Source organism: Ipomoea triloba, chromosome 6, assembly GCF_003576645.1.
Source record: "Ipomoea triloba cultivar NCNSP0323 chromosome 6, ASM357664v1".
In the NCBI taxonomy this organism is placed as follows: domain Eukaryota; kingdom Viridiplantae; phylum Streptophyta; class Magnoliopsida; order Solanales; family Convolvulaceae; genus Ipomoea; species Ipomoea triloba.
In genome coordinates this window covers 15,107,128-15,133,436 of record NC_044921.1, presented here as the reverse complement: position 1 = coordinate 15,133,436, position 26,309 = coordinate 15,107,128, and the positions used below count along the sequence as shown (strand labels likewise).

At 34.9% G+C, this 26,309-nt stretch overlaps 3 protein-coding genes across 3 annotated transcripts; 2 read left to right on the top strand and 1 right to left on the bottom strand.

Moving 5' to 3' along the window:
* The first annotated feature begins 5,854 nt into the window (after positions 1-5,854).
* Positions 5,855-7,445, top strand: LOC116023536 (deSI-like protein At4g17486). The gene is made up of 2 exons (XM_031264536.1): positions 5,855-5,998; positions 7,243-7,445. Exons 1-2 carry the CDS (start codon positions 5,878-5,880, stop codon positions 7,443-7,445), a joined length of 324 nt encoding a protein of 107 aa, XP_031120396.1. The 5' UTR covers positions 5,855-5,877.
* Positions 7,446-8,212: 767 nt separating this feature from the next.
* On the top strand, positions 8,213-11,014 carry LOC116023798 (deSI-like protein At4g17486). Its single transcript, XM_031264816.1, has 3 exons — positions 8,213-8,356; positions 9,601-9,888; positions 10,693-11,014. The coding sequence occupies exons 1-3, from the start codon at positions 8,236-8,238 to the stop codon at positions 10,911-10,913; spliced, it is 630 nt and encodes a 209-aa protein (XP_031120676.1). The 5' UTR covers positions 8,213-8,235; the 3' UTR covers positions 10,914-11,014.
* A 1,477-nt stretch (positions 11,015-12,491) lies between these two features.
* Positions 12,492-12,965, bottom strand: LOC116023535. The gene has a single exon (XM_031264535.1). The coding sequence runs from the start codon at positions 12,963-12,965 to the stop codon at positions 12,492-12,494; it is 474 nt and encodes a 157-aa protein (XP_031120395.1).
* Between the last annotated feature and the right edge of the window lie 13,344 nt (positions 12,966-26,309).

Genomic DNA, 26,309 nt, shown 5'->3' with positions numbered 1-26,309 from the left:
CCATGGTGTTTTTGACTCGAAGCCCCATCAGCATACATTTCCCACCATCTTTCTGACTCGGGAATAGGCGTAGAGTCCTCCTTCGTTTCTTGAGCCATACATTCGACTATGAAGTCGGCCAATACCTGAGCCTTGATAGCCGGTCGCGACTGATATTTGATGCCATACTGAGTAAGCTCCACGACCCACTTAACCAATCGACCAGATGAAGTCGGGTTTCTGAGCACCCCTGCTAGAGGTTGGTCTGTTAACACTTGGATAGGATGAGCTTGGAAGTACGGAACCAGTTTTCTTGTTGTGATGACCAACGCATACACTACTTTTTCAAGTGACAAGTAACGAACTTCAGCGGCTTTCAAAGCATTACTAACGTAGTATATCGGATGCTGAACCTTATCCTCCCCTCGGATGAGCACCGAGCTAGCAGTCTTTTGAGAGGTTGCCAAGTAAAGAAACAAAGTCTCGCCCTCCACTGGCTTGGACAGAAGAGGAGGGGAGAGCAGGTACTTCTTAAGGTCATCAAAAGCGAGCTGACATTTGTCTGACCAAACGAACCCCTCCCTAGCCTTCAAGGCATCAAAGAAAGGTAGGGATCGGTCGGCTAACTTAGAGAGAAAGCGGCTTAAAGCTGCCAGCCAACATGTGAGGCGTTGCAATTCTTTAGCAGTCTTGGGCGGTTGCATGTCAATGACAGCCCTTACCTTTTCAGGGTTTGCCTCAATTCCGCACCAAGTTACCATGTAACCCAAAAGTTTTCCTCCTTGGATCGCGAAATCACACTTCTTCGCATTCAATCTTAAATTGTGCTCTTCCATGACTCGGAAGAGTCCTTAAACATATCGTCCGCGTAGATTTCTTCCCTTATGTTTTTTTACCAACATATCGTCCACATAGGCAGCCATAGATTTTCCTAATAAGTCCTTAAACAGTCAAGACACCATTCTAGTATAAGTCACACCATAATTCTTTAGACCAAATGGCATAACTCGGTAACAGTAGACCCTGTCCAGAGTCACAAAGGAGGTATTTTATTCATCAGCCGCATGAACGAAAATCTGGTGATAACCTCGGAACGCGTCCATGAAGCTTAGCAAAGCGCACCCGGCTGTTTCATCTACCATCTGGTCGATCCTAGGAAGGGGGAATGGATCATTAGGACAAGCCTTGTTTAAGTCGGTATAGTCGACACACATCCTCTAAGCAGGCGATTTCGAGACCAGCACTACATTGGCCAACCACTTGGGATACTTGACCTCTCAAATATGGCCGGAAGTTAACAAGGCATCTATCTCCTTCTTTACGTCGGTCGAGAGGTGTCTTTTCTTTTGCACTACTGGTTTGTAAGTCGAATCCACAGCTAACTGGTGAGTGATTATAGTTTGATCCACTCCCGGCATATCCTCGGGCCCCCACGCAAAGATAGCTCGATATTTCCTCAAGACATGCACGACCGACGTTCTCACAGCCTCTGGTAGACTTTTACCAATCCTCGCTCGTCTTTTAGGGTGGGTCGGATCAATTTCGACTTCTTCTAAGTCGACAGCCAGCTCAGGTCATTCTAGCACTCGCTCCATCATATCTTCCTCTTTAGTGATAGTGTGAACTCGGAAGTCCGACTTACTCATTTTTCGACATGATTGCAAGTAACAGTCGCGTGCAACCTTCTGATCACTCCATACGACCCCGACCCCATTGGGTGTCGAAAACTTCATGCACAGATGCTGCAAAGGTATCAGTGCCCCCAGATCTTCCAATCCCGACCTCCCCAAAATTACATTATGGGAGCATTCCAACTACACGACTATAAACTCCATTTCCAAAGTCTTGACATTCGGATAAGTACCTAGCTCGACAAGTAGCCTTACTAAGCCTTTCGCCTCTATTGAGTCGCTTGTGAACCCCGCCAAAGGAGTCTTTATTGGCTTAAGATCACCTCTTGCCAATCTCAACTTATTGAAGGTATCCAAATATAGCACGTTAACACTACTACCCGTATCTACCAACACTCATCTAACTACGGTGCCGACTATATCCATGGAGATGACTAGAGCATCTCGGTGAGGACCGCCCCCTAAAGGCAAGTTTTCATTAGTAAAAGTAATGCGTTCACGGCATACATTTTTTATGCTGACCTCCCGTCCGTACAATGCTCCGACATATAGTTATCAAGCACAAGGCTTCCTCAACCCAGCCAAGTCTCCTCCTTTAGGGCCCTTTATGATCATGTGGATCACATTCTTGTGTTTTCAGTTAGCTTCCTCTTCCTCAGAAGCAGGTCATTTTCTTTTATCGCGGTTACCCTCCTCAGACTGGTTCGGGTTTCCACGCTGCCATGGCAAACGTTTATGCCATTGGTTGGAAGAGGTCGGTTTGGTTACCCTCCTCCATTTCCTGCTTCAAGAATGCACACTCCTCAGTTGAGTGAGTGGTCGAGCGATGCAATCGACAATACTTGCTAGTTCTTAACCCTTGACCCATGGTCTCGGGCTAATCCCTTAGTCGTAACTCAGGTGGTGGTTGCAGAGTTTGCACCTCTTGGATCACAGGTTGTTACAGATGAAACAACGGGACACCTGATCTTTTAGGGTTCCGACCGTTTTCAGGTCGACCTAACCGACTCTTATCAAACCTTCCCGCTCGCTGCTCTTCTACCCGAGGCTTCTTGGGTCGAGATGTTCTTTCTTGAATTCTCTTCTGTTTGACCGCGTCTTCCTTGTTAGCATGACGGTTGGCTCTTTGGATTACATTGGCATAAGAGGTCAGCCAATCAGTATGAAGGTTGGTACAAAGCTTTCCCAAGCTCAAACTTTCCATGAACAAGATCAGTAGGGTGTTATCCTCCAAATCATCGACCGTCTAAACTTCCTTTTGCTATTTAGTCAAGAACGACCGAACTGGTTCATTGGAGTCTTGCTTAATCCAAGACAGGTACATGAAGTTCTTCTTGGGCCGGAGGTTAGCGACGTAGTTGGTCAAGAAAAGCCCTGCCAACTACTCAAAACTGTTCACCAAGTGGTCGGGCAAACCCATGCACCATCTTTGAGCTGCACCGACCAACGTGGTTAGAAAAGCCCTGCACATTAAGGGTTCCTCGACCTTGAAAGCTTATCAGATGCATCTTAGGATCACCCGTCCCATCATAAGTCAAGTGGTTGGGCAGCTTAAACTTCGCCGGAGTCTTGTAAGCCATGATTTCTCAAGAGAAAGGGCAGGCGTTTAGGAAAGACTGAGCATTGGTCTTCTTTCCCTCTATTAAATCCTTCAAGTATTGGACTTGCTTAGCCAAAGCGGCAACCTCATCACGTACTTGACCTTAGCCAGCCAGGGATTCCCACTAATTTCATGAATTGAGAGCTCCTCAGCCTGTCTTTGGACGACATCATATCTCCGCTCACACCTATTTCTAGGCTCACTCGGAGCGCCTTCTTTGGGCGCTTCACGTACGTTCGGATATCTAGCACCCGGCTCACCTTAATTACCCAACCTATCTAGGGGAGATCGACGCGTACCTCTAGACCAAGATTGAGCTAGAGGTCAGCGAGAAGCGGCCGACCTTTCTTGTGTCTTCGGCCGAATGGACCGAGATTGCTGTGCCTAAGTCTTCTGCGGTGCATTATATCTCATGGGCAGCCAACTCTCGCTCATACAAGTATGCCACCCGGTTGATTACATCGACGATTCCAGGCCCCGCCGGCGCTGGCGGTGGTGGGGGTGGAGACACATCCTCAGCTCGGACTTCTTCATCAACCGGGGCATTCTGTTGCTCGCGTTCACCTTGTTCACGAGAGTTTTGATGGGTAAGCCATTCTCGCAAATCACCAAAACAGGGTCGAGTAAGCTGCTCTCATAGGTCCCACCCTTGAGAAACAGTTCACCCAACCGCAACATTCACTTGCACTTGGGGTTGCGTTCTTCCTTGACGTATTCTGGTGGTCACCATTACTTCATACTCTTAGATTTCTCAGTCAGTTAGATCCACACAAGTTTTTGTATCGATCCTGAACAGACGGCACCAATGTTGGTTTTATCAACCACAGATGGTCGATCGACAGGCCAACACTACCGGAAAATTGCTAAGTGTTTGGTACAAAATTTGAGCAACGTTTGGGCTCTCTTAAATTATGAATTGCTTAACCTTTCTCAAGGACTTACACCCTTATTTATACAAGTTATGAGGGATTTTCCATTTGGTAACCCTAAACTACCATACACAATTTAGGATTTCTTTCCTTATTACATTTGTGCAACTTTCCTAATCTATTTTGATCTCCTTTCCATTTCCCACGCATGAAATCCGCGCCCAACTGCTACCGCCTTTAGGAAACTTCCCCAACCGCCTTCCTTACACCGTCTTATCCACACCGCCTCTCAACCTCAACCCTCTAACCCGACCAGGGCTCTTCGATTGGTCAGACCACCCTCTTTCCGTCAACTCTCTTAACCCATCTTCCTCTCCATGGTAATTAATTGTTTCAATAGCATGAATTTATTCCGCAAAGCAATCCAGTGAATAACCTCAATAAACAGATTCGCGACTGACAGACCCATCTCCAACTGGCCCTCGGTAGGCCGCCTCCTGGCCCTAACAAATCCTTCAAGCTTGCCCCCCCCCCTCCCCCCTTTCCTCCTTCCGAGCATTAGGTCCCGAGTCTTAATCCTTCCACCATCAACTACAATATTGTACTATTATTTTTTATCTTACAAAATTATTTTTACATCATTAAAGTTATATATATATATATATATATATATATATATATATATATATATATGCCTAATGCTACTTACCCGTCACAATCTCCCTCTTGATAACAGTTAGTGGGGTCCCAATTCATGATGACACCCAATTGTTATAAGCCATGTCAGGATAGATTTCAGCTGCAGAAACTTTTTAGGAGATTTTGCACATACTCTATAACTTCTTTTTTCATATTTTCAGCATTTAATTCATGTCGTAAGTAATGCGTACCCATTATTCTAACGCTATTCATGTTTGCAACTCATACAACAAAGCCAACATTTTTAAATCCTTATATTCAAATTTGTTTTTTTTTTTTTGTGTTTTTTTTTTTTTTGTTACAAACTAGCACCAGTAACCTAATTACACATAAGACACTACCAATAAAAAAAGGGAGAAGCAATGAATGTGAGGTAATGACAAACTAATCCAAAAGTGAATTAACAAAACTTAGAGTAATTCCAACAAAAAATAGTATCTACTACCTAATATCATACTAACTACAATAAGTATTTAGATAATTATTTTTAGAAAAGTGCAAGCATTAATTTTAATGCCAAGTTACTAACTATAATGAACTTCTCATATATAATATTACATTCATGTACTTTGAATTATTTATTTAAATACAAACATTAGTCATTAAATCAATCGCATAATACATGTGTAAAAATGAATACACTTTAAAAAAAAAAAAAATACTACATGTACTACCACTTCTTACTCCCAATTTATACTCCATCTCACAAATTCTTGATGCAGACACTTTTTCTCGGACTCACATGATGAAAATATCATATCACTATTTGTCACATTATGAAATAAAAGCGAGGGAGTAAAATTTAAAAGTACATATAGTATAATTCTTTAAATAATAAACATTTAATATATTAAAGATGTACATTATGTCAATTATCCAGGAACCAGAAGAGTGGATGGTACGATGATTTAATAGGAACTGAAATCCCTTGCACCAATAAAATTTGTAATTTTGTATTCCTCAGAGAAAAAAGCGGTTCATCAAATCATTTAATAGCCAATCCGACGATCCAAAAGCCTCTTCCTATATATGTTCATTCTGTGGGACTACCAAAAACATTCCTGTCTCTCCTTGGAAAAGGTGACAAGGAGAGCGGGAAATGCCGAGCAAAAAGAGGAAGAAAGGGGCGGTTCCCGTCTACCTTAATGTCTATGATCTTACCCACTTCAATGGCTATGCTTACTGGTTCGGCCTCGGCATTTACCATTCCGGCGTTCAAGGTTCGTACGTGCAATTTCCCATCCATTTTTTCTCTCTTCAATCTATTTCTATCCTCACCTTTTGTGTGCAAAACTGTTATTTTTGTTGCCCAAAATATGGCGATATTGAAAGAAAAGAATTCCAGAAAACCATGGGTCTAGTTTTGCATTTTTCAGATCAAATATAATACCAAATTCTCCGCTATAGAGAGGCCGGCAGGGTGTGGAACCTGTCTCTAATACCATTCATTAGAATCAAGTGTTTATTGCTAGTAGCTAAGACACAACTTTATTTCCTTATATTGCTTCATTTTCAAAAAGTAAGGTACTGGACTTGACTCTTAAAACTTCAAAACAATAATCCTCTAGCCATTGAGGGCTAGACTTGGGCCTTCGTGCACAGGTCGCTGCCCAACACTTTTAGTTTTTGCATTTTTTTTAGATCAAATACAATATTAATTAAATTCGAGTTAATGACTTAAATGAGCAAAACTTGAGAAGAGTTGACAAAAATAGACACTTTTTAAAATTTGTACATTTTAAAGAAAAATTTCATTGGGACTTTTCGCTTGAGGTAAAAAAACGCAAATCCCAATTTAAGAAACTTCATTGAAACTTGCATTTTTTACCACAAACACAATGAAATTTTTTCTTAAAATGTACAAGTTTTAAAAAGTGTCATTTTTTTTTGTCAACCCGTCTCAACTTTTCCCATTTCAATCAATAGCCCTACCAAATTCTCCACTATAGCAGAAGGAGGGTGTTGGACTAGGCCTCCGTCCAACAATTCCTCAACACCTGCCAGCTTTAAGTTAATTTTAAACTTGATAGGATTAGAACCTGATCCCTGCTCAATAATATAATTCCAGCATCTGCCAACTTTAAGTTTTTAAACTTGTTGGTACTGGAAGCCCCACTAGGTTAAAAGTTATAGCCAGCCATGAATACCTAACTTTTTTCCTAATATCACCATAGTTTCGAAATCAGAGGTAGATTATTGAATTTGACACTTCAAGCCTCCGTCCAAGAATCCCCTAACCATGGGGTGCTAGACTTGATCTTTCACCGACCTCCGCCCAACACTTGGTCTCTTTGTTTGTTTATGATTATTAGAATTCTTTTGGGCACATACATTGGAAGCCATTGCTTTATGTTTCTTCCTACCATGGCCCTCCATGTTTGTTTGATTGCTGCTTAGAATGCGAAACATATATATAACAATTTGTATACTCATTATCTTCAACTAACACATTTTGATAGTACAGTACATGATGTTGAATATGGATTTGGTGCCCACGAGCGTGCTCTTTCGGGCATATTTCAAGTAGAACCGAAGCAGTGCCCTGGCTTCAGATTCCGAAGATCAATCCTCATAGGGAGAACCGATTTGTGTCCAAACCAAGTGAGGGAATTCATGGACAAACTATCTAAACGCTATACTNTTTTTTTTTTTTTTGTTACAAACTAGCACCAGTAACCTAATTACACATAAGACACTACCAATAAAAAAAGGGAGAAGCAATGAATGTGAGGTAATGACAAACTAATCCAAAAGTGAATTAACAAAACTTAGAGTAATTCCAACAAAAAATAGTATCTACTACCTAATATCATACTAACTACAATAAGTATTTAGATAATTATTTTTAGAAAAGTGCAAGCATTAATTTTAATGCCAAGTTACTAACTATAATGAACTTCTCATATATAATATTACATTCATGTACTTTGAATTATTTATTTAAATACAAACATTAGTCATTAAATCAATCGCATAATACATGTGTAAAAATGAATACACTTTAAAAAAAAAAAAAATACTACATGTACTACCACTTCTTACTCCCAATTTATACTCCATCTCACAAATTCTTGATGCAGACACTTTTTCTCGGACTCACATGATGAAAATATCATATCACTATTTGTCACATTATGAAATAAAAGCGAGGGAGTAAAATTTAAAAGTACATATAGTATAATTCTTTAAATAATAAACATTTAATATATTAAAGATGTACATTATGTCAATTATCCAGGAACCAGAAGAGTGGATGGTACGATGATTTAATAGGAACTGAAATCCCTTGCACCAATAAAATTTGTAATTTTGTATTCCTCAGAGAAAAAAGCGGTTCATCAAATCATTTAATAGCCAATCCGACGATCCAAAAGCCTCTTCCTATATATGTTCATTCTGTGGGACTACCAAAAACATTCCTGTCTCTCCTTGGAAAAGGTGACAAGGAGAGCGGGAAATGCCGAGCAAAAAGAGGAAGAAAGGGGCGGTTCCCGTCTACCTTAATGTCTATGATCTTACCCACTTCAATGGCTATGCTTACTGGTTCGGCCTCGGCATTTACCATTCCGGCGTTCAAGGTTCGTACGTGCAATTTCCCATCCATTTTTTCTCTCTTCAATCTATTTCTATCCTCACCTTTTGTGTGCAAAACTGTTATTTTTGTTGCCCAAAATATGGCGATATTGAAAGAAAAGAATTCCAGAAAACCATGGGTCTAGTTTTGCATTTTTCAGATCAAATATAATACCAAATTCTCCGCTATAGAGAGGCCGGCAGGGTGTGGAACCTGTCTCTAATACCATTCATTAGAATCAAGTGTTTATTGCTAGTAGCTAAGACACAACTTTATTTCCTTATATTGCTTCATTTTCAAAAAGTAAGGTACTGGACTTGACTCTTAAAACTTCAAAACAATAATCCTCTAGCCATTGAGGGCTAGACTTGGGCCTTCGTGCACAGGTCGCTGCCCAACACTTTTAGTTTTTGCATTTTTTTTAGATCAAATACAATATTAATTAAATTCGAGTTAATGACTTAAATGAGCAAAACTTGAGAAGAGTTGACAAAAATAGACACTTTTTAAAATTTGTACATTTTAAAGAAAAATTTCATTGGGACTTTTCGCTTGAGGTAAAAAAACGCAAATCCCAATTTAAGAAACTTCATTGAAACTTGCATTTTTTACCACAAACACAATGAAATTTTTTCTTAAAATGTACAAGTTTTAAAAAGTGTCATTTTTTTTTGTCAACCCGTCTCAACTTTTCCCATTTCAATCAATAGCCCTACCAAATTCTCCACTATAGCAGAAGGAGGGTGTTGGACTAGGCCTCCGTCCAACAATTCCTCAACACCTGCCAGCTTTAAGTTAATTTTAAACTTGATAGGATTAGAACCTGATCCCTGCTCAATAATATAATTCCAGCATCTGCCAACTTTAAGTTTTTAAACTTGTTGGTACTGGAAGCCCCACTAGGTTAAAAGTTATAGCCAGCCATGAATACCTAACTTTTTTCCTAATATCACCATAGTTTCGAAATCAGAGGTAGATTATTGAATTTGACACTTCAAGCCTCCGTCCAAGAATCCCCTAACCATGGGGTGCTAGACTTGATCTTTCACCGACCTCCGCCCAACACTTGGTCTCTTTGTTTGTTTATGATTATTAGAATTCTTTTGGGCACATACATTGGAAGCCATTGCTTTATGTTTCTTCCTACCATGGCCCTCCATGTTTGTTTGATTGCTGCTTAGAATGCGAAACATATATATAACAATTTGTATACTCATTATCTTCAACTAACACATTTTGATAGTACAGTACATGATGTTGAATATGGATTTGGTGCCCACGAGCGTGCTCTTTCGGGCATATTTCAAGTAGAACCGAAGCAGTGCCCTGGCTTCAGATTCCGAAGATCAATCCTCATAGGGAGAACCGATTTGTGTCCAAACCAAGTGAGGGAATTCATGGACAAACTATCTAAACGCTATACTGGCAACTCCTATAAGCTCATCACCAACAACTGTAACCATTTCTGCAATGATGTCTGTACCCAGTTGACTGGGAATTCAATTCCTCGATGGGTCAATCGACTGGCTTATTTTGGTAATATACTTTTGCATCCATCCTTGCTTCATACCATGTCTACTTCTTCATTTGGGTGGTTTTCCATATAGTCTTCCACATTATCTGCCTTAATTATTTCAAAAGTGACTATTTTTTCCTGGGTTTGGACACTGCCAAAATCTTGTGGTCTAGTGGCAACCGGTTGCACTCCCATATGAGAGTGGTGGGTTCGAGCCCATATTCACTCTTCAGGTTGAAAAAGTAGTTATGAACAGATACAATCAACAGTACTCAAAAAAGCGTTTGGACCCTTAAAAAAGGGCAAAATAGGTTTTTCAAGTCATTTTCATTATCGTACAAATATACAATTAGGCCACTGAACCTAAAAAAAAAAAAACTAAAGTTAGGAAGATAAGAAGGTTTCTTCGCTTCGTCTCCGGGTGAGACCTTGTGTGTGTGTGTTTTTATTTATTTTTATTTTTTTTTTATTTTAAATAATTATTTTTGTAAAAATTATTTTTTTTAAAAAAATAATTTAAATTTGGGATGACCTATTAGAAACCTACAAATTGGACATATTGCATGAAATGTGTTAGTTTAGAGACTTAATTGTAATTGTTTTTAGGTTCGGTAGCCTAATTGCATTATCGTTTGCATTCGATGACCTATTATAGGTAGGAATCATAATAAATTCTAGGATATATAGTATCTTATATTTGGTTAAGGTTGATGAGATGTTGATGAAACTCTTTTTTTTTTGGACATACATGCTTTATCTGTTGCTTTAATTTTATGGTGATTAGATTAATGTTTGTTAAGTTATTGTTGTTTTGATGAGTGAAGGTTTCTGGTTCAATTGTGTCCTCCCACCTGGTTTGAGTGAGACAAAAGTTGAGCGTCCTAGAAATAATGAAGACAGAATAATGTACGAGAAGAAGCTAACAAGAAGTATCGATTCAACCAGTTTTGCCTCTTCCAATCAAAACCATTTTGAGCTCATCTGCAACAACTCCCAGGCTGCTTCACTTAATTCTGCTTCTAATTTATCTACAATGACAGTTTAGTCACCTTTATTTTTTTAAAGACAATTTTATTTGTACCAATTTTATAATGATTGATTTTATTTAATTGATAATAATATAGATCATGAAGCTACATGATGAAAGTATAGGTGGTGAAGTCAGTAAATGTGTGTGTTTTGCACGTATTTCAATTCTCTCTTAGAATTGAGATTTATAATACGAATTATGCAATAATCAGGTAACTAGACACAGAGTTTAGAAAATAGGCAAAAAGCTGCTCAAATCATAATGAGTAGCATTCAAGCAAGGACAATGTTTAAATGAACAAGTAAAAAGGGCAATAAAAACGAGATTAAAGCAATGAAGAAAAGTAATGATTCCGACAAGAGAGGATAACAATCTTCTAGATGCAAATAAACCTATAGGATTGGGGTAAAATGTCAAACAAGAAATTTAACAAAGATCCACATGCAGAAGAATCATGATTTATAAATCACTCCCATGATCAATTATCAACAAGGATAAGGATTAAGAAATAAGAATTGCTCTTTTCAAAAAAAACAAAAAAAAAAAAAAAGAATTGATCAAGTCTTATAATGCAAGAATTTCAAATCCTTCAAGCACACGAAACAGTTAAATCCCTCAATTTCTCCTATTCTTATAAAGCGAGAGTGCGGTTGAGAGAGAGAAGTAAGGAGAAGAAGGCACGATGTTTAGAGGAAGAAAGAAGTAATTAAGAAGAAAAGGGTGGTGTGAGTCTAGAATATTTTACCTGAAAAAAAGGTTAAATTCATTTTATTTTAATATACAATACACGTCTTTAATAATTTACCTACACATTAATGACTCGTATTATATGCAATTTTAATATTAAATGAACAATTTTAAAAATACGCATATAAAAGACTTCTTTACTTCAGTAGTAAAGATGCGTATAAAATTTGAAATTAAAAAAAAAAAAAAAACAATGTTCGTCTTTAACTTTCTTTTCCTTTTTTTGAAAATAAAACATCAGGAATTTTATTAAATCAAATGCTCAATACAAGAAGGAACAGAAGAAATCCAACTAGCAGGACCAGACTGGGAACGAGCCGCCCTACTGCATGGGCAAGCTTATTCTGTGATCTAGGAACAAAACCAATAGACACTATCTCAAAGTGTACTGTCTTCGCAAAGATCTACACTCATCAATCACACAGCCGGCATATGAATAATCCGTAGAAGAACCATTAATAAAGTTGCACATCCACTGACAATCCGACAATACTACTATCTTCGAATACTCTCGATCCTTAGCCCACGACAAACAAAGCACGCAGATAGCTATTTGTTTGAGGATGTATCAAGTCACTAACCTGTAGGTTCACAAACTGCTCATGCACCTGTGAGATAACAAAAGGGTTATTCTCATCCTGCAACCACGGCTAGCTGGTTCCACACACAAGTTGATCTGCCATTGCCAATTCGCTTATAACACCCTTTTTTAAGAATAGACCTCCAACAGAAGCTTGGGTTTGCACCTATATTAGCATCGAGAAAATCAACTCTTGCAACCAAAGAATTGGGGCTAGTCAATAATCTCCATCCTTAGCTTGTTTTGCCAACAGAGCAACATTAAAGTTATCCTGCGTCCTTCGGGCCACACATGCGTCTCCATGACATCCACCTAATTCCCCCTCCACTGGTAGTCCACCAAAACTTATTCATCAAACGTTCAAGGCGCTCACACAACCAAAGAGGGACACAATAAATGCTCATTGTATAAGTAGGTAGAGCTTGGGCGACACTTTTAAGCAATATCTCCTTTCCGGCTCGCGAAAGAAACTTCTTGTTCCACCCCCCTAGTCGATGTTTAAGCTTGGCTTCAATAAACGAAAAAACTTCACGCTTATTTCGTCCTATCCCCATCGGGAGCCCCAAGTACCGGCCAATGGTATTAGCCTGCTGAACATGAAAAACAGCTGCCACATTACATGATTTCCCATAATTGACTGTTTGTCCAGACATGCGCTCATAATTCACCAAACACGACTTAACCGCTTCTGCCTCCTGGACTGTCGCCTTAAAAAATGGATGTGCACTTACTTTAGGCATCGCATTATTGCATTTTTTGAGTCAATTCTCTACTAGTGTTGCATAACAACAACAACAACAACAACAACAACAATAATAATAATAATGATAATAATAATAATAATGATGTTGTTGTTGTTGTTGTAAGTGCCGGTTTTTGTTTTAAATTTTGGTGGCCCGGTTCTTATAAATAGATGATTCCCTAGCGCAATCCTTAAAACCATAAAATGCATTATTTTTACTTCAAGTTATCTCTACAAATTGGGCTCTCTAAAAATTGAGGTTGTGTCGTTGTCCATCTTGCACGCCCTAAAATCCGGCTATAATTGTTGTTGTTGTATCATTATTTTTGTACTAAAAAGAGATATGGAACTAGACGAGTATCATCGTCCTCATTGAAGGATCAAACATCCTTGTCGTAGTCGTTATACCGTGGACCATGGTCAACAATGCATTGTGACCACATGCATTGTGGATTGGTCACAAAACGACGTCGTTTCAATTAGTGAGAGAAACGCTCTATTAAATATACATAACTGATACTACAGTTCATCTCAAATGGAAATAAAAATATCTCAATTAGAAATTCTCAATGATAAAAAATTGAAATAAAAATGTATATTAATATAGGTGTCATTTAAATTTTAAATATCTCAATTAGAAATTTTCAATGATATAATATTCTCTATACATTAATTTTATCAGTTATTATGCTGTGGACCTGGGTCCAATACGACGCCGTTTCACAATTTAAAAAAAAAAAAAAATTAACGGCGTTAACGGCTTCTCATCGCAACAGAACACAAACTCTACATTCACAGACCCCCATACTCCATATTCACAATTTGAAAACTCCACATTCACACATTACAGGGCTATATATTTAGTAACTATATTACTACTGTTAATTCACACATTCAAAACTCTATATTTACAGGTCTTATACTCCATGTTCACAACTTGGGAACTCCGCATTCACACATTACACGGCTACAAGTTGTTAGAACTCTGTTAACTCTACTACAGATTCACACATTCATAACTCTACATTTACAAATTCTATACTCCATATTCACAATTTGAAACTTCCAAATTCACACATTTCAGGGCTATATGTTTAGTAATTTTTTTTAAAAATAAAAAAATAAAAATAGTGAAATGGCGTAGTATTGGACTCAGGTCCACCTTGCAAGGTAGACCTAGGTCCACGGCATAATTTACCTAATTTTATTTATAAGAAAGAAAATAAGAAAAATAAATTAAAATGAAAAGGAATTTAGGCATAGAAGTTTTGGATTGTTTGATATATTTTGATTATTACTTGGTTGATGTTATTACCCCAGTTGTTATGCCGAGGACCCAGGTCCATCTTGCAAGGTGGACCTGGGTCTACATTCACATACACTATACTCTACGTTCACATGCACTATACTCTACATTCACACTTTGTAAACTCCACATTCACATACACTATATTCTACATTCACACTTTGTAAACTCTACATTCACACATTACATGATTATATGATACTCTACATTCACACTTTGTAAACTCTACATTCACACATTACAAGATTATATGTTTAGTAACTATATTACCACTGTTATGCATTCACACATTCAAAACTCTATATTCACAGGTCCTATACTCCATATTCACAACTTAAAAACTTCATATTCACACATTACATGGCTACAAGTTGCTAGAACTTCTTAACTCTATTACAGATTCACACATGCATAACTCTACATTCACGATTTCTACGTTCTATATTCACAATTTGAAACCTTCACATTCACACATTTCTGGGCAACTCTACATTCACACAATCATAACTGTACATTCACGATTCCTATACTCTACATTCACACTTTGAAACCTCTACATTCACACATTTTTGGACAACTCTATATTCAGCAATATGTTTACTAATTTATTTTAAAAAAAAAAGAAGAAGAAGAAAGAGACAAAAACGACGTAGTTTTGGACCCATGTCCACCTTGCAAGGTGGACCTGGGTCCACAGCATAATTTGCCAAACTACCCCGGTCCAAGATATAACTGGGCTGGGTTTAAACATTAGTCTTGGGGTAAGTCCTCGAACAATGATAGCTTGTACTAGGCCTTTGTTCAATCTTTCTGGATCTTCGAGTACTGGGTTTAAAATTAAAAGGCCATGGACATTAACAAAGGCAAATTATGGTCCACACAGTTATGTGGACCATAATCAAATGTACATTTTTAATGTACTAAATGTACATTATTTTTGTACTAAATGTACATTATTTTTATAGTATAAAAATAATGTACATTCAGTACACAAATAATGCACATCCCCTGAATATAATGTACATTATTTTTATATTGAATGTACATTATTTTTATATTGAATGTGCATTATTTAATAGTATGGTCCACACAATAATGATTGATTAACAAATATTATTGTGTGGACCACATTATTTTATATAGTGTACATTCAATGTCAAATTATACAATGGATCCGGGTCCACCTTGAATCTATGTTCACAAATTTAGAACTTTATGTTCGCAATTCCAGAACTCTATATTCATAGTTTTAGATTTCAATACACCAAATTACATTACTAAATATTCAAAATTTTTGAACTCTATATTCATAATTTTGTTGTATAGATTCAAAAATTGTGTTATATTGTTGAACATAGAATTATGAAATTGTGAGCATAGAGTTATGAAATTGTGAACATAGAGCTATGAAATTGTAGACATAGAGCTATGAAATTGTGAACATGAAATTATGAAATTGTGAACGTGAAGTTATGAAACTATGAGCATGGAGTTATGAAATTATTAACATGGAGTTATGAAATTATGAACATGGACCCAAGTCCACCTTGCAAGGTGGACCCGGGTCCATGGCATAACAATTGGCGTTCAGTATACGAATAATACACTTTTAATATATCAAAAATATACTTTTTGTTATGGTACATATAATAACTGCGAAACATTAATGCCTAATTTGATCTTGGAGAGGGAATTCACATATGAATCCACTTAGTAAAACAAACACTAGCAACTCCTTCAAAAAAAAAAAAAAAAGACAAATTATATCTTGCACCCTTAGATCTATATTGTAAAATAGATTAAATAGGGGTTCATTTTTGATATATTACAGGTTTATTTTTAATATATTACATGTTATTTTTAATTGGTATAATGTACATTATATATTATACAAGTTCATTTTTATTATATTTTAAGTCAAAATAAATTTGTAACACACTAAAAATAAACTTCAGCATAATATAAATAAACACATATCAAGAGTTCACATTGCATTATGGATGTAGTTTACATATCATGAATGCACAAAAATTATGAAAGTTTTATGAACACACTTGTGTGAGACCGTCTCACGGATCTTTATTCGTGAGACGGGTCGGGTCGTATCGAAGCAATATGCAAATGTCATACTTATATGCTCAAATATAATACTAATCAAGAATACAACTTTTGTTACTTATAAGAGAAAAAGTAATACATCTTTCATAATAAGTAATGTTGACAAATGCCCCTTACTTATAAGGGAAAATATAGTACTTTTGAAGAAAAATGTAATACTTTTAAATCGAAATGTAAAAGTATTGTTCCCTTAAAAGTATTATGTTTATCCTTATAAGTAACAAAAAATTTATTTCTGATTAGTGTTACATTTGAACATATAAGTATGACATTTATGCATATAAATATTACATTTACATCTTGACTCGACCTGTCTCACAGTGAGACGGTCTCACAGAAATTTTTGCCTTGTTTTAAAATCTCATCAACCAGTAATATAGGAAGGACAAATGGATAATCAAGGGGGTTTGGAAGGACTCTACAATATTCAGCCATGATGTCATCGGTATTCATTTAATGGACCAAAATAAATAAATAAAAATTATTGTTTAGTGTTGCATTATAAATAGCAGACGGGAAGAATACTAAACCTGTACTTCTTGATAACAGTCTGATAATGAATACTGATGGCATCATAAAATGAGGAGAACCTAAAAAAAGTTGAAATTTAAAAAAAAAAAAAAAAAAAAAAAGTCATCTAAGCACACCTGAAGAACGAAGATATAATTGGGTCATCTAATTTTAAAAAGTGCAATTAATCTCCGAATCGGTCATTTTAGTCTGACGAGTTTGATTTGTTGAGGGAGTCAATTGTATTTTTTTTTAAAAGTTGGATAGACTAGTGCGTTGCATTTTTTATTTTTTTTTGGTGTATTTAAGTGGTTTACTTCACAGAGACAACCATAATTAAGTTGGTCGAACGATTAGTGTTATAACCACAATATTCTAATTAAGTTTGACTTATCGTGAGAGTTGTCTATATATTGGCCTTTTATGTTTGAGCTGGTCAAGTATATATATGCAACCTCAGTATGGTCTTTTGTCAATTAGGGTCACTTTGATAGCTATGCTTAAAGTGCACTTTCGGATAACGGCAACACACTTTTTTGTAAATCAAAATGACTTATTTTACACTTATTCATTTTTTAAAAAATACATAAAACAAAAAAGAAAATGGTATTTTTTAAGTTTTTGTCATCAACTTGCAAGTTATGATAATTTTTCTTTATTTGTTTATTTATTCATTTTACTTTAAAAGATAATGATTGTTTAGAATCATGCCGAATTAGCATGCACATGTTAAGCTCCATTCCTCTTCCAATGTGAGGCACACCATGGCAAAAGAAATACAGTTGTACTGTACAATTTAATATAGAGTATGTCAAATAGACATACAATATACTTCAAAATTAATTATATATGCATTTTATAGCTTGTAGGTCAGTTAATATACATTTATGATTTACCTTCTATATCATTCTCTAGGATAAGAGCCGTAAAGGACCTTTAAATTTTGGTTCAAACTTATAAAATTATAAAGTACTGGTATTCTACAAAAGCGATTAGAGATTACCACATAATCTTCTCCAGAATTGTTTATAATACTAATATTCAAACTTATAAATAAATATTATGACTTCAAAATTCCTACTATTTCTTGAGAAAAATTTTGAGATTCTATTTACCTACGATTATCAATGTTTGCCCTAATTAAGTTACACTCTAATAATTATTATGAAGGAATGCCAGTACGATAGTTGATTTGACATTCAAATTATAATTTGAGTCTCTATAGAATAATAATATCATAAAATCGACTATATTAGTAGTGCTAGTGTTAGTTAGGGCTCATGCGCATGTGTATAATATATACTATACTGAAATTAAAGTGTAATGGCTTTTCAGAGAGTAGGCCACGAACCTTTTATTCCTTTGGATTTTTGCATGACTCGCTCATTAATCAATTCATATCCAATGACTTTTATATATATATATATATATATATATATAGTGATGTTCCTATTAGAACCAACATCTCATGAGTACATAAAAACGAATATGATGCATTAAAAAAATAGATCTATGGGTGAGATTAATTAGGAGAATTAAATACCCATGTGTGCATATAGAGCATTTTAATATGTAATTGTGCATATTAAGCATGTGTTGTGTGCAACATAGGGACGTGCTTAATATGCACACATCATAATGCTCTATATGTACACCCGCGTTTTAAATTCCCTCAATTAATCTCATTGATAGATATATTTTTTTAATACACCAAATTGATTCTCATAGACTTATGGGGAGGTTGGTTCTCTTATGATCTCGTGTGTGTGTGTGTGTGTGAGTGAGGGGGGGGGGGGAGTTCAAGTGAGAAGAAACTCTAATGTAAAAAGTGATAACTACTATTATCCATTAGGTAGATGAGTAGATCAATGGTTCGGAGTTGCTGAAAAAATAAGGAGAAAGTGGTGGGATTAGTTTTATAAATATTGCAAACTTGAAATTTTGTAATAATTAAACAATTGAGCCCCTGTTTTTTTTCCTTTTTTTTAAAGTTTTTACTAAAACCTTCAATCATAGATGAAACATGTTGAATTGGATAGTTGTGATCAGTCATCACTTTTTGTAGAAGGGGGTTGTTCTTATTTGAACCAACCCCTGTATATATATATCGTAGGATGCATATGTTACGTTATTTAGTGTACTTTTACATGTTATAAGATGTACGGGTTGTAATTTTGCCTGGTGCATGACTGCATGTTCGCACTTAAGTGTGTGTTCTCATATAATTCTATAGGTATATGTGTGTTGTGTCTTTTCTAACATGTTTGTTGACACTGATACCTTTTGTATTAATTAGGTACAATTGACCATAATATACTTCGTCGATTGCAAGCACAAAATATTGTGGAAATCAATGTTGATAGTTTAAAACATGCATGGTTGTACCTGATTGTAACTCTTTGGTGCTTCATATTCTGCATGTCTTTTTTTCTAAAATGAAAAAATAAAGATAATTTCTTTCAGAATTGTCTTTTATAATGCTTTTTTTAATTTGTGCATGACAATACTAGAATAGTTAGGAGCTGAGGCGGCATTGAAGTCTTACATTATGTAATATATGTGTTTGTGTATATTGAACAATATAATATTAATCTTTAATTATTTTGGTATGTAGCATGTAGTAGAGAGGGGGAGGAAAAGGAGAAATGATAGCAATGCTTTAGTGTGTGTAATAATCTAATAGTGGTACGAAAAGATAGAAAAAGGGGAATTTTAGGTGTGAGTGTGATATAATTTGTCTCTCATCTTACAATTTTCTCATGAGATTCTATCCACCATAATTGGCTACAAAATCATTGGCTTTGACCACCTTTTGTGTTTGAGGAACAAAAATCCCATCTATCTTTGATTTATCAAACTTCATCTCCTTCTAATCTAATCTCTATGCAACATGCAAACCCTATATATATATATAAATGATTGATTAAGTCAGGTTATAGTTTTTAATCAATAATTAAAAAGAGTATCTTTATCAAATTTCTTTTGTTGATACAATCTATATAATTATTTAATTACAATATTTTAAACCAATAACTATACTAATAACAGTCAATTATAATATAATACAACTAATAAGTAATTATTGAATATTTTTCAAATTTTCAAATGAGGCTCGAACCCACTCCCATCGTACATGTGAGAGTGTAAACCGGACACCAGGTGCCACTAGACCATAAGGTCTTTGGCAATTAGCCTTTAATTTAATTAGTGACTCCTCTGAATTAATCAATACCACAATAAATTAATCAATTGAAAATACATTAAATTATACCAAATTTAGTAAAAGTTTTGAACAAATTTGGCACATAAATTATACAGTGTGTGTTCTCATATAATTCTATATATAGGGTTTTCCAGACTCAGAATTTACTTTAGGTAAAAGCTAAGAGGGTAAATCTGCATGGAATCTCCCATACCCTCACTCCAAGATTCCAAGGTTTATCCTTTTTTATGATTCCCATATTGTTTCATATATTCATTCATTTATTTATTTATTTCAATCCATTTTTTTAAAATAATATATAATAAAAAAATCAAAATTATTGTCAGGAAAAAACTCAGTATACCACATCACTACAAGAGTCAATATCAATTCAAATTTGGCTAAACACGTGCCATTTATAAGAGTCAAACTTCTGATCTTATAGTTACAACATTAGCAATTTGTTTATCAATTGTTTCAAACAGTTAAGTTAAACTCTAGTATATATTTAAAATTAAAAGTGTACAACTAATTATGTTTATATAAACATTTACAATTGTAAAAGCCTAACCATTAATTACCACCAAACTCAATACATTCATTAATCTATCAAATTCACTTGTATTGGATATTTTAACAGCAATATTTAACGTATTACAATGGAAAATAATGATAAAAGCTCAACTTGAATAAAGAATTTTAAATGTTAATTCAATCACATGAGTTTATTTCAAATATTTATCTAATTAAGTCAAAATTTTTGGAATAATTTTAAATTTCATAAATTATTTATTAGATGTGGCCTAATTCAGCAAGAATAATGATATTTTTCTCTCCTAATTTCCCCTATTAATGCTTACTTATGAATTAAAATTAGTCTTATTCATTAGATGTCATTAATTGACCAACTTCACTTATGCCAAAAAATATATAAATATTTTATTTATTAATCAAATTAAATTTAAAAAGAACAAATCAATTATTATTACGTAAATAGGTGAAAATTAAGGGATAAAATTAAGGCAAATTATACTATGGACCAAGGTCTACCTAGATTGCATTGTAGACCCTGATTTAAAAATAACTTTTAGATTCTGTATCTGTAGTGGACACATTCTGTACTTGCAGTTGACAATTTCTGTACCTGTAGCTATATATCATATTATGTGCCAGCAATTATAAATTATTTATTTATATGTACAGAATGCGTTAATTATTTATTTGTATCAGAATCACAATGAAATATGAATCCGAATACATGGTATAACAATTGAAAAATTAAGGAGATAGTGTAACATTGCTTTTACGACAAATTTACATCTATCTTTGAAAAGTGCATGGATTATTTTGACAGTAAAAGAATATATTATATATCCATGAAAATCTCTCGGCAGATGTGTGAAGAAAAAAATTGCAATCCAGCTAGCTACCAACAGGCCACTCCATAGATCAAGAACGATTTGGTGTTTAATATTTTATTTTAATTACCAATTCAACCCACTTACTCCACCAATTTATGTTTATTCACTAAGATTATAATACAACGTGAATAAATATTCCAAAATTTAGTTTTGACTTATTTATTATGGGTTACTTTTACTCCTCAAAAAATAAAGATAATCTTATTTAACACAAACTTTAAGAAAAAAAATTATATAAAATGTAATTTTCTTTTTAATTTTTATCTTTCAAAGTGGACCACACCCATTCTAAGTATTTAAAAGGTTAAAAGCTATATATATAGAATCATATGAACATAATGCTTCATATAAAAAAAATGTAAACTAATCTCACCTGTCCAATCTGAGTTGATCAGTAATGAAAAATAATGAAAAAATATAGTATCATTTTTGTAATTATTACAAACTCTTCTAACATTTTTTTTTCTTTTATTTTCAGCCATTGAACAACCCAATACCATGGAAGAGATTATTTCACATTTTTTACAAGAAGCATTACTCTTGATATATATATATATATATAGAGGGTCTAGTTCACATGTGGACTAATCGCTTACACGAACATGCTGATCTGCATCACCATGTATGTATAAATGTACTGCTACGTGTTCAAAAATACTCTAGGTGAAATGCACAAATGCATCACAGTTAATATTATGAGTGTGAGCATAGATATAATATGTGCAGTCTAACTATTAGCTTAGGCTTTTAGTTGAGATGGAGCACATGCTTTAATTATGATAACACACATAATGTAAATTCACTAATTAAATATACTTTTAAAAATTGGTAACATATTTTATATAACCATGAATTTGGGTGGATTTACTTTCTTGATATGTTATAAAATATAATATTAATTACAAAAAACAATAAGAATGATTTGCAGTAGTATGAACTATTTCTTGAGATTGGTGAGGTTGGTTGGTCAGGTGAAACTTCATGTTCCTCCACTTCACTCCAAAGGACACACAAAATTCAAACAAGGTAATGATGGAAAACTCACTAGCATGCCATCATATCTTATTAATCCAACTTTAGTGAATGGAAAGTGAAAGAACAAAATTATTATGTGACCAAATAACTTTAGTTGCTGATCATTTGTGGGGAGCAAAATCAATTTTCAAACAGGGAAACAAATAATGAATCCTTGTTGCCCTAGATCAGAGAGAGATCAGATGGCACACCAAAATACCTAGCTGTAACTACATGACTAGCATGGATTTTGAAAATCACTAATTAAGGTACTACCTCCATACACCAAGCTCTCAAACAATAGATTCATACAAACTTATACAAACCCCCCCCCCCCCCCCCCCCCCNCCCCCCCCCCCCCCCCCCCCCCCCCCCCCCCCCCCCCCCCCCCCCCCCCAAAAAAAAATTTTTTTAATCCATATTTTCCGGATCCATAAACTCACTCCAAATGAAGCTGTACATTTCTATGCACAAGAAGTCCATTCTAACCCCAAAATCCTTAATATTTGTATCAAGGATCAAACATTCACCCTGCTACTTGAAACAAGTCTTGAGTGAGACTTCTTATCCACTAGACCAATGTCTGAACTTTAAAAAAAAACCATTGTTAAAGAGTGTATTTAAAGTAGTTTGGTAAAGTGTCATCTTAATTATATCTATATGCATGCATGTATATATGTGTCTATACATACACACATGCATGCAGAGATATTGGGATATTGTTTTGGGACAAATTGTATACATAGTCATGGGATTATGTTGGACAAATAATGATATGAAATTTATTATAAATCATGTTATATTTTGTTTAGAAAGATGTCAAAATTCCACTGAAGTAGATACAAAATAAAAGTTTAGTGGTGAAATTATAGGGAGAATAAGACAACATAGAGTTAATAAGTTATCATCATGAACTTTTTTTTTTTTTAATTTTTTTTTACCTTGATAAGAGCTCATTATTAATCATTAATGATTCTCATTCTTTGAGTGTTATATTTTTTTGGTTAGACCATGAGATGTCCTGAGCACCCACGACCTCTCTTAAGCAGGGCCGTTTCTAAGAAAATTGGGGTCCTGTGCGAAAATTCAACATGGACCCCTTTTTGTATAATTCTAAATATATAAAAGATATATTATATTATACCAAAATATATAATAGTCTATAAAAAGTTTATCATTCAAATTTTCACTTGAAAAGTGTCTTCTTCGGACATAGTTAGATTTACATCATTCACCAATCCATTGAGTCTTTTTTACAATATACTTGACCATAAGTAAACTTCAACTTTAAAAAACTTCTTTATTCATAAACAACAGTAATGAAAATAATTAAGAGTATTTGATATTGCAATTGTAGCATCAAAATACAAGAAATTATATTGTTATTCACCTATCAAAAAAATTCCTAGCTAAGGTTAGTTATTGAATTAATAATTTTAAAATTTTGAATAAAATTAAATAATTAAAATATTTAACTTACATACTTTCATCTTTTTATCATGAAGAATACAAAAATTGAGGATGCCAAATGCACAAAAAACGCACTGTTTTTGTTTTTGTGTGTTTTTTTTTTTTGGTTTTTTTTTTTGGTTTTTTTTTTTTTGTGGATGACGGCCTAGTTAGGCATCCTAGCCCGGGGGCCATGATCCGGGTACTAATGTGCATGAAATAAGCCAAGAATAGGCTCTTCTGCCAGGTAGTGAGTGAGGGTAAGCCCCGTACCACCATTAGGAAATGCCAAGGTTGAGGCTGGCGCGCACAGCCGCGACCATGGATTGATTACTTTGATGTTTGGGTCAAGTCCCCCATTTACCCTCGAAAAAAGATAAAATAGCCTCGAGCTTCTAAGTGGGGTCCCCAAGTGCACTTTTCCTGGATTAAGCATATTGGTCTAAGGCTCTCAGACACAGTTTTCCATTCGTTGGACCTCTATCGACACAACATATTCTTGACCAACCATAGTCAAGGGGCGGAGCCAAGATTAGATGGTACAGTGGGCCTATTACGATTTAAGAGTGAATAATTAAATTCTTTGTTTTAAATTAATATCTATATTATATATTTAATTCTTTGCATATGTAATCATCCCCTTCTTTGACTTGGAAGACCGAAGCCGCCATTAATGCATTTATTAAGAGAATGATGCTTTTAAGTGCTTGAAGAGAAATAAAAATATACAATACCATTAATTTATCAAGAGATTCAAAGCTTCAAAGACATGAAAAATGACCAGGTTACTCCTTAAAGAAAATAAGAATTGATATTGTGAAAAGTCTAAAAAATATGAAACTTAATCTGCAAGATTGTTTAGAATGGACCAAATATTGTGAGGAGGGAGAACACAAAAAATAAGTATTATTATACTATTAAAAAAATTGGAGGGGCCAGGGCTCCTTGCACCATGCAGGTGGCTCCGCCCATGACCATAGTCACAAATGTTCTTGAGTTGGTGTCTGGGCGTCCAACTAATCTGAAGTGGAATTGGCTCAGGTGAAACATGAGGGTTAGGACCCGGTGACTAGAGCCATCAAAAGAGGCTTAGCCTGTCCCGCCTCGCGAAAAATGCGGGACAAGCTTGGGGCTAGACATTTAGGGCTTAGCGTCCCGAGTAATAATACCACTATTTTTCTACCCCGTAATTTTAACTTATATTGTGTTATTTTTTTTTTAACACTTATATTGTGTTATATCTCTAAAATGAATTTAAGTTTTAGAAATATTTCACTTTTGATCCCCGTTATTGGAAGGGCGGATGGCTCCCAGGCGTTTCAAACTAGGAAATTTAAAAGCAGTTCACAACATACCAAAGAGAATTGTGACTGTAAGAACAAATTTGGACTAGAGGATGAAAGGATGTAATTAGAGAGGGTTTAGCCGTTTAGGGTTAAAAATGATTGAACAAATGAATGAATTAAGAAATAGTCCGTAGTAGATGTCTTGGGATTAGGACAAGAAGAGGGAGTTGGGAAGGACATGTGGCAATGATGAGAAACATCACATTCAATCTCATTCACCCTTTCCCTTTAGCATTGGCAATCCCACAGCACAAACATGACTTTTCCTGCACCTATATCACACCAATCTTTGCTTTCAATTCCCACCATTTTCTTTAACCTTTTTCAATTCCTTCCCCTATCACTCACCCAACCTTTTTCTTTTAAAACAATTTGCATAATAAATTACATTTTAGTTCATAAGTTATAGCTAAGCAATGTTTTTTGTTCTTAATTGTTTTGCATTCACATATATTGGCTTCAAGGATTAAATTATGTTGTGTTTATGGTCCTCGTGGTTTTAGTAACAATTAGAGTTGCCAGGACCAAAAGGGTAAATCATATGACAATTGAGTGAAACATGATTCTTTGTATTTAAAGGTCACGAGTTTGATTTTTGTCAACACTCTCTTAGTTGAGCCTAACAGACAGAATCTTTATAATATGATTTATCTCTCTTATGTGGTTTGTCTTTGTAAATCTATTACACAGGAATTCAACTTTTAACTTAGTTGAGATTGAAAAAAAAAAAAAACACACACAATTTTGAAACCAATCTTAGCTTATATGTGCATGCAAAACAATTAAAATCCACCAATCCAATATAATTAATGGTCAACAATGAATTATGTGCAATTTTTAAAAACTTGTTTTTCCAAATGAATTGACAATATTTGAGACTAGAGTGACTTTAATTTGCTTTGAATCCTGGGATTTTTTGTTAGACATAATGTTGAAAATTTGTTACATTGCTGAGGTATGAGGGATCAGGCACAAA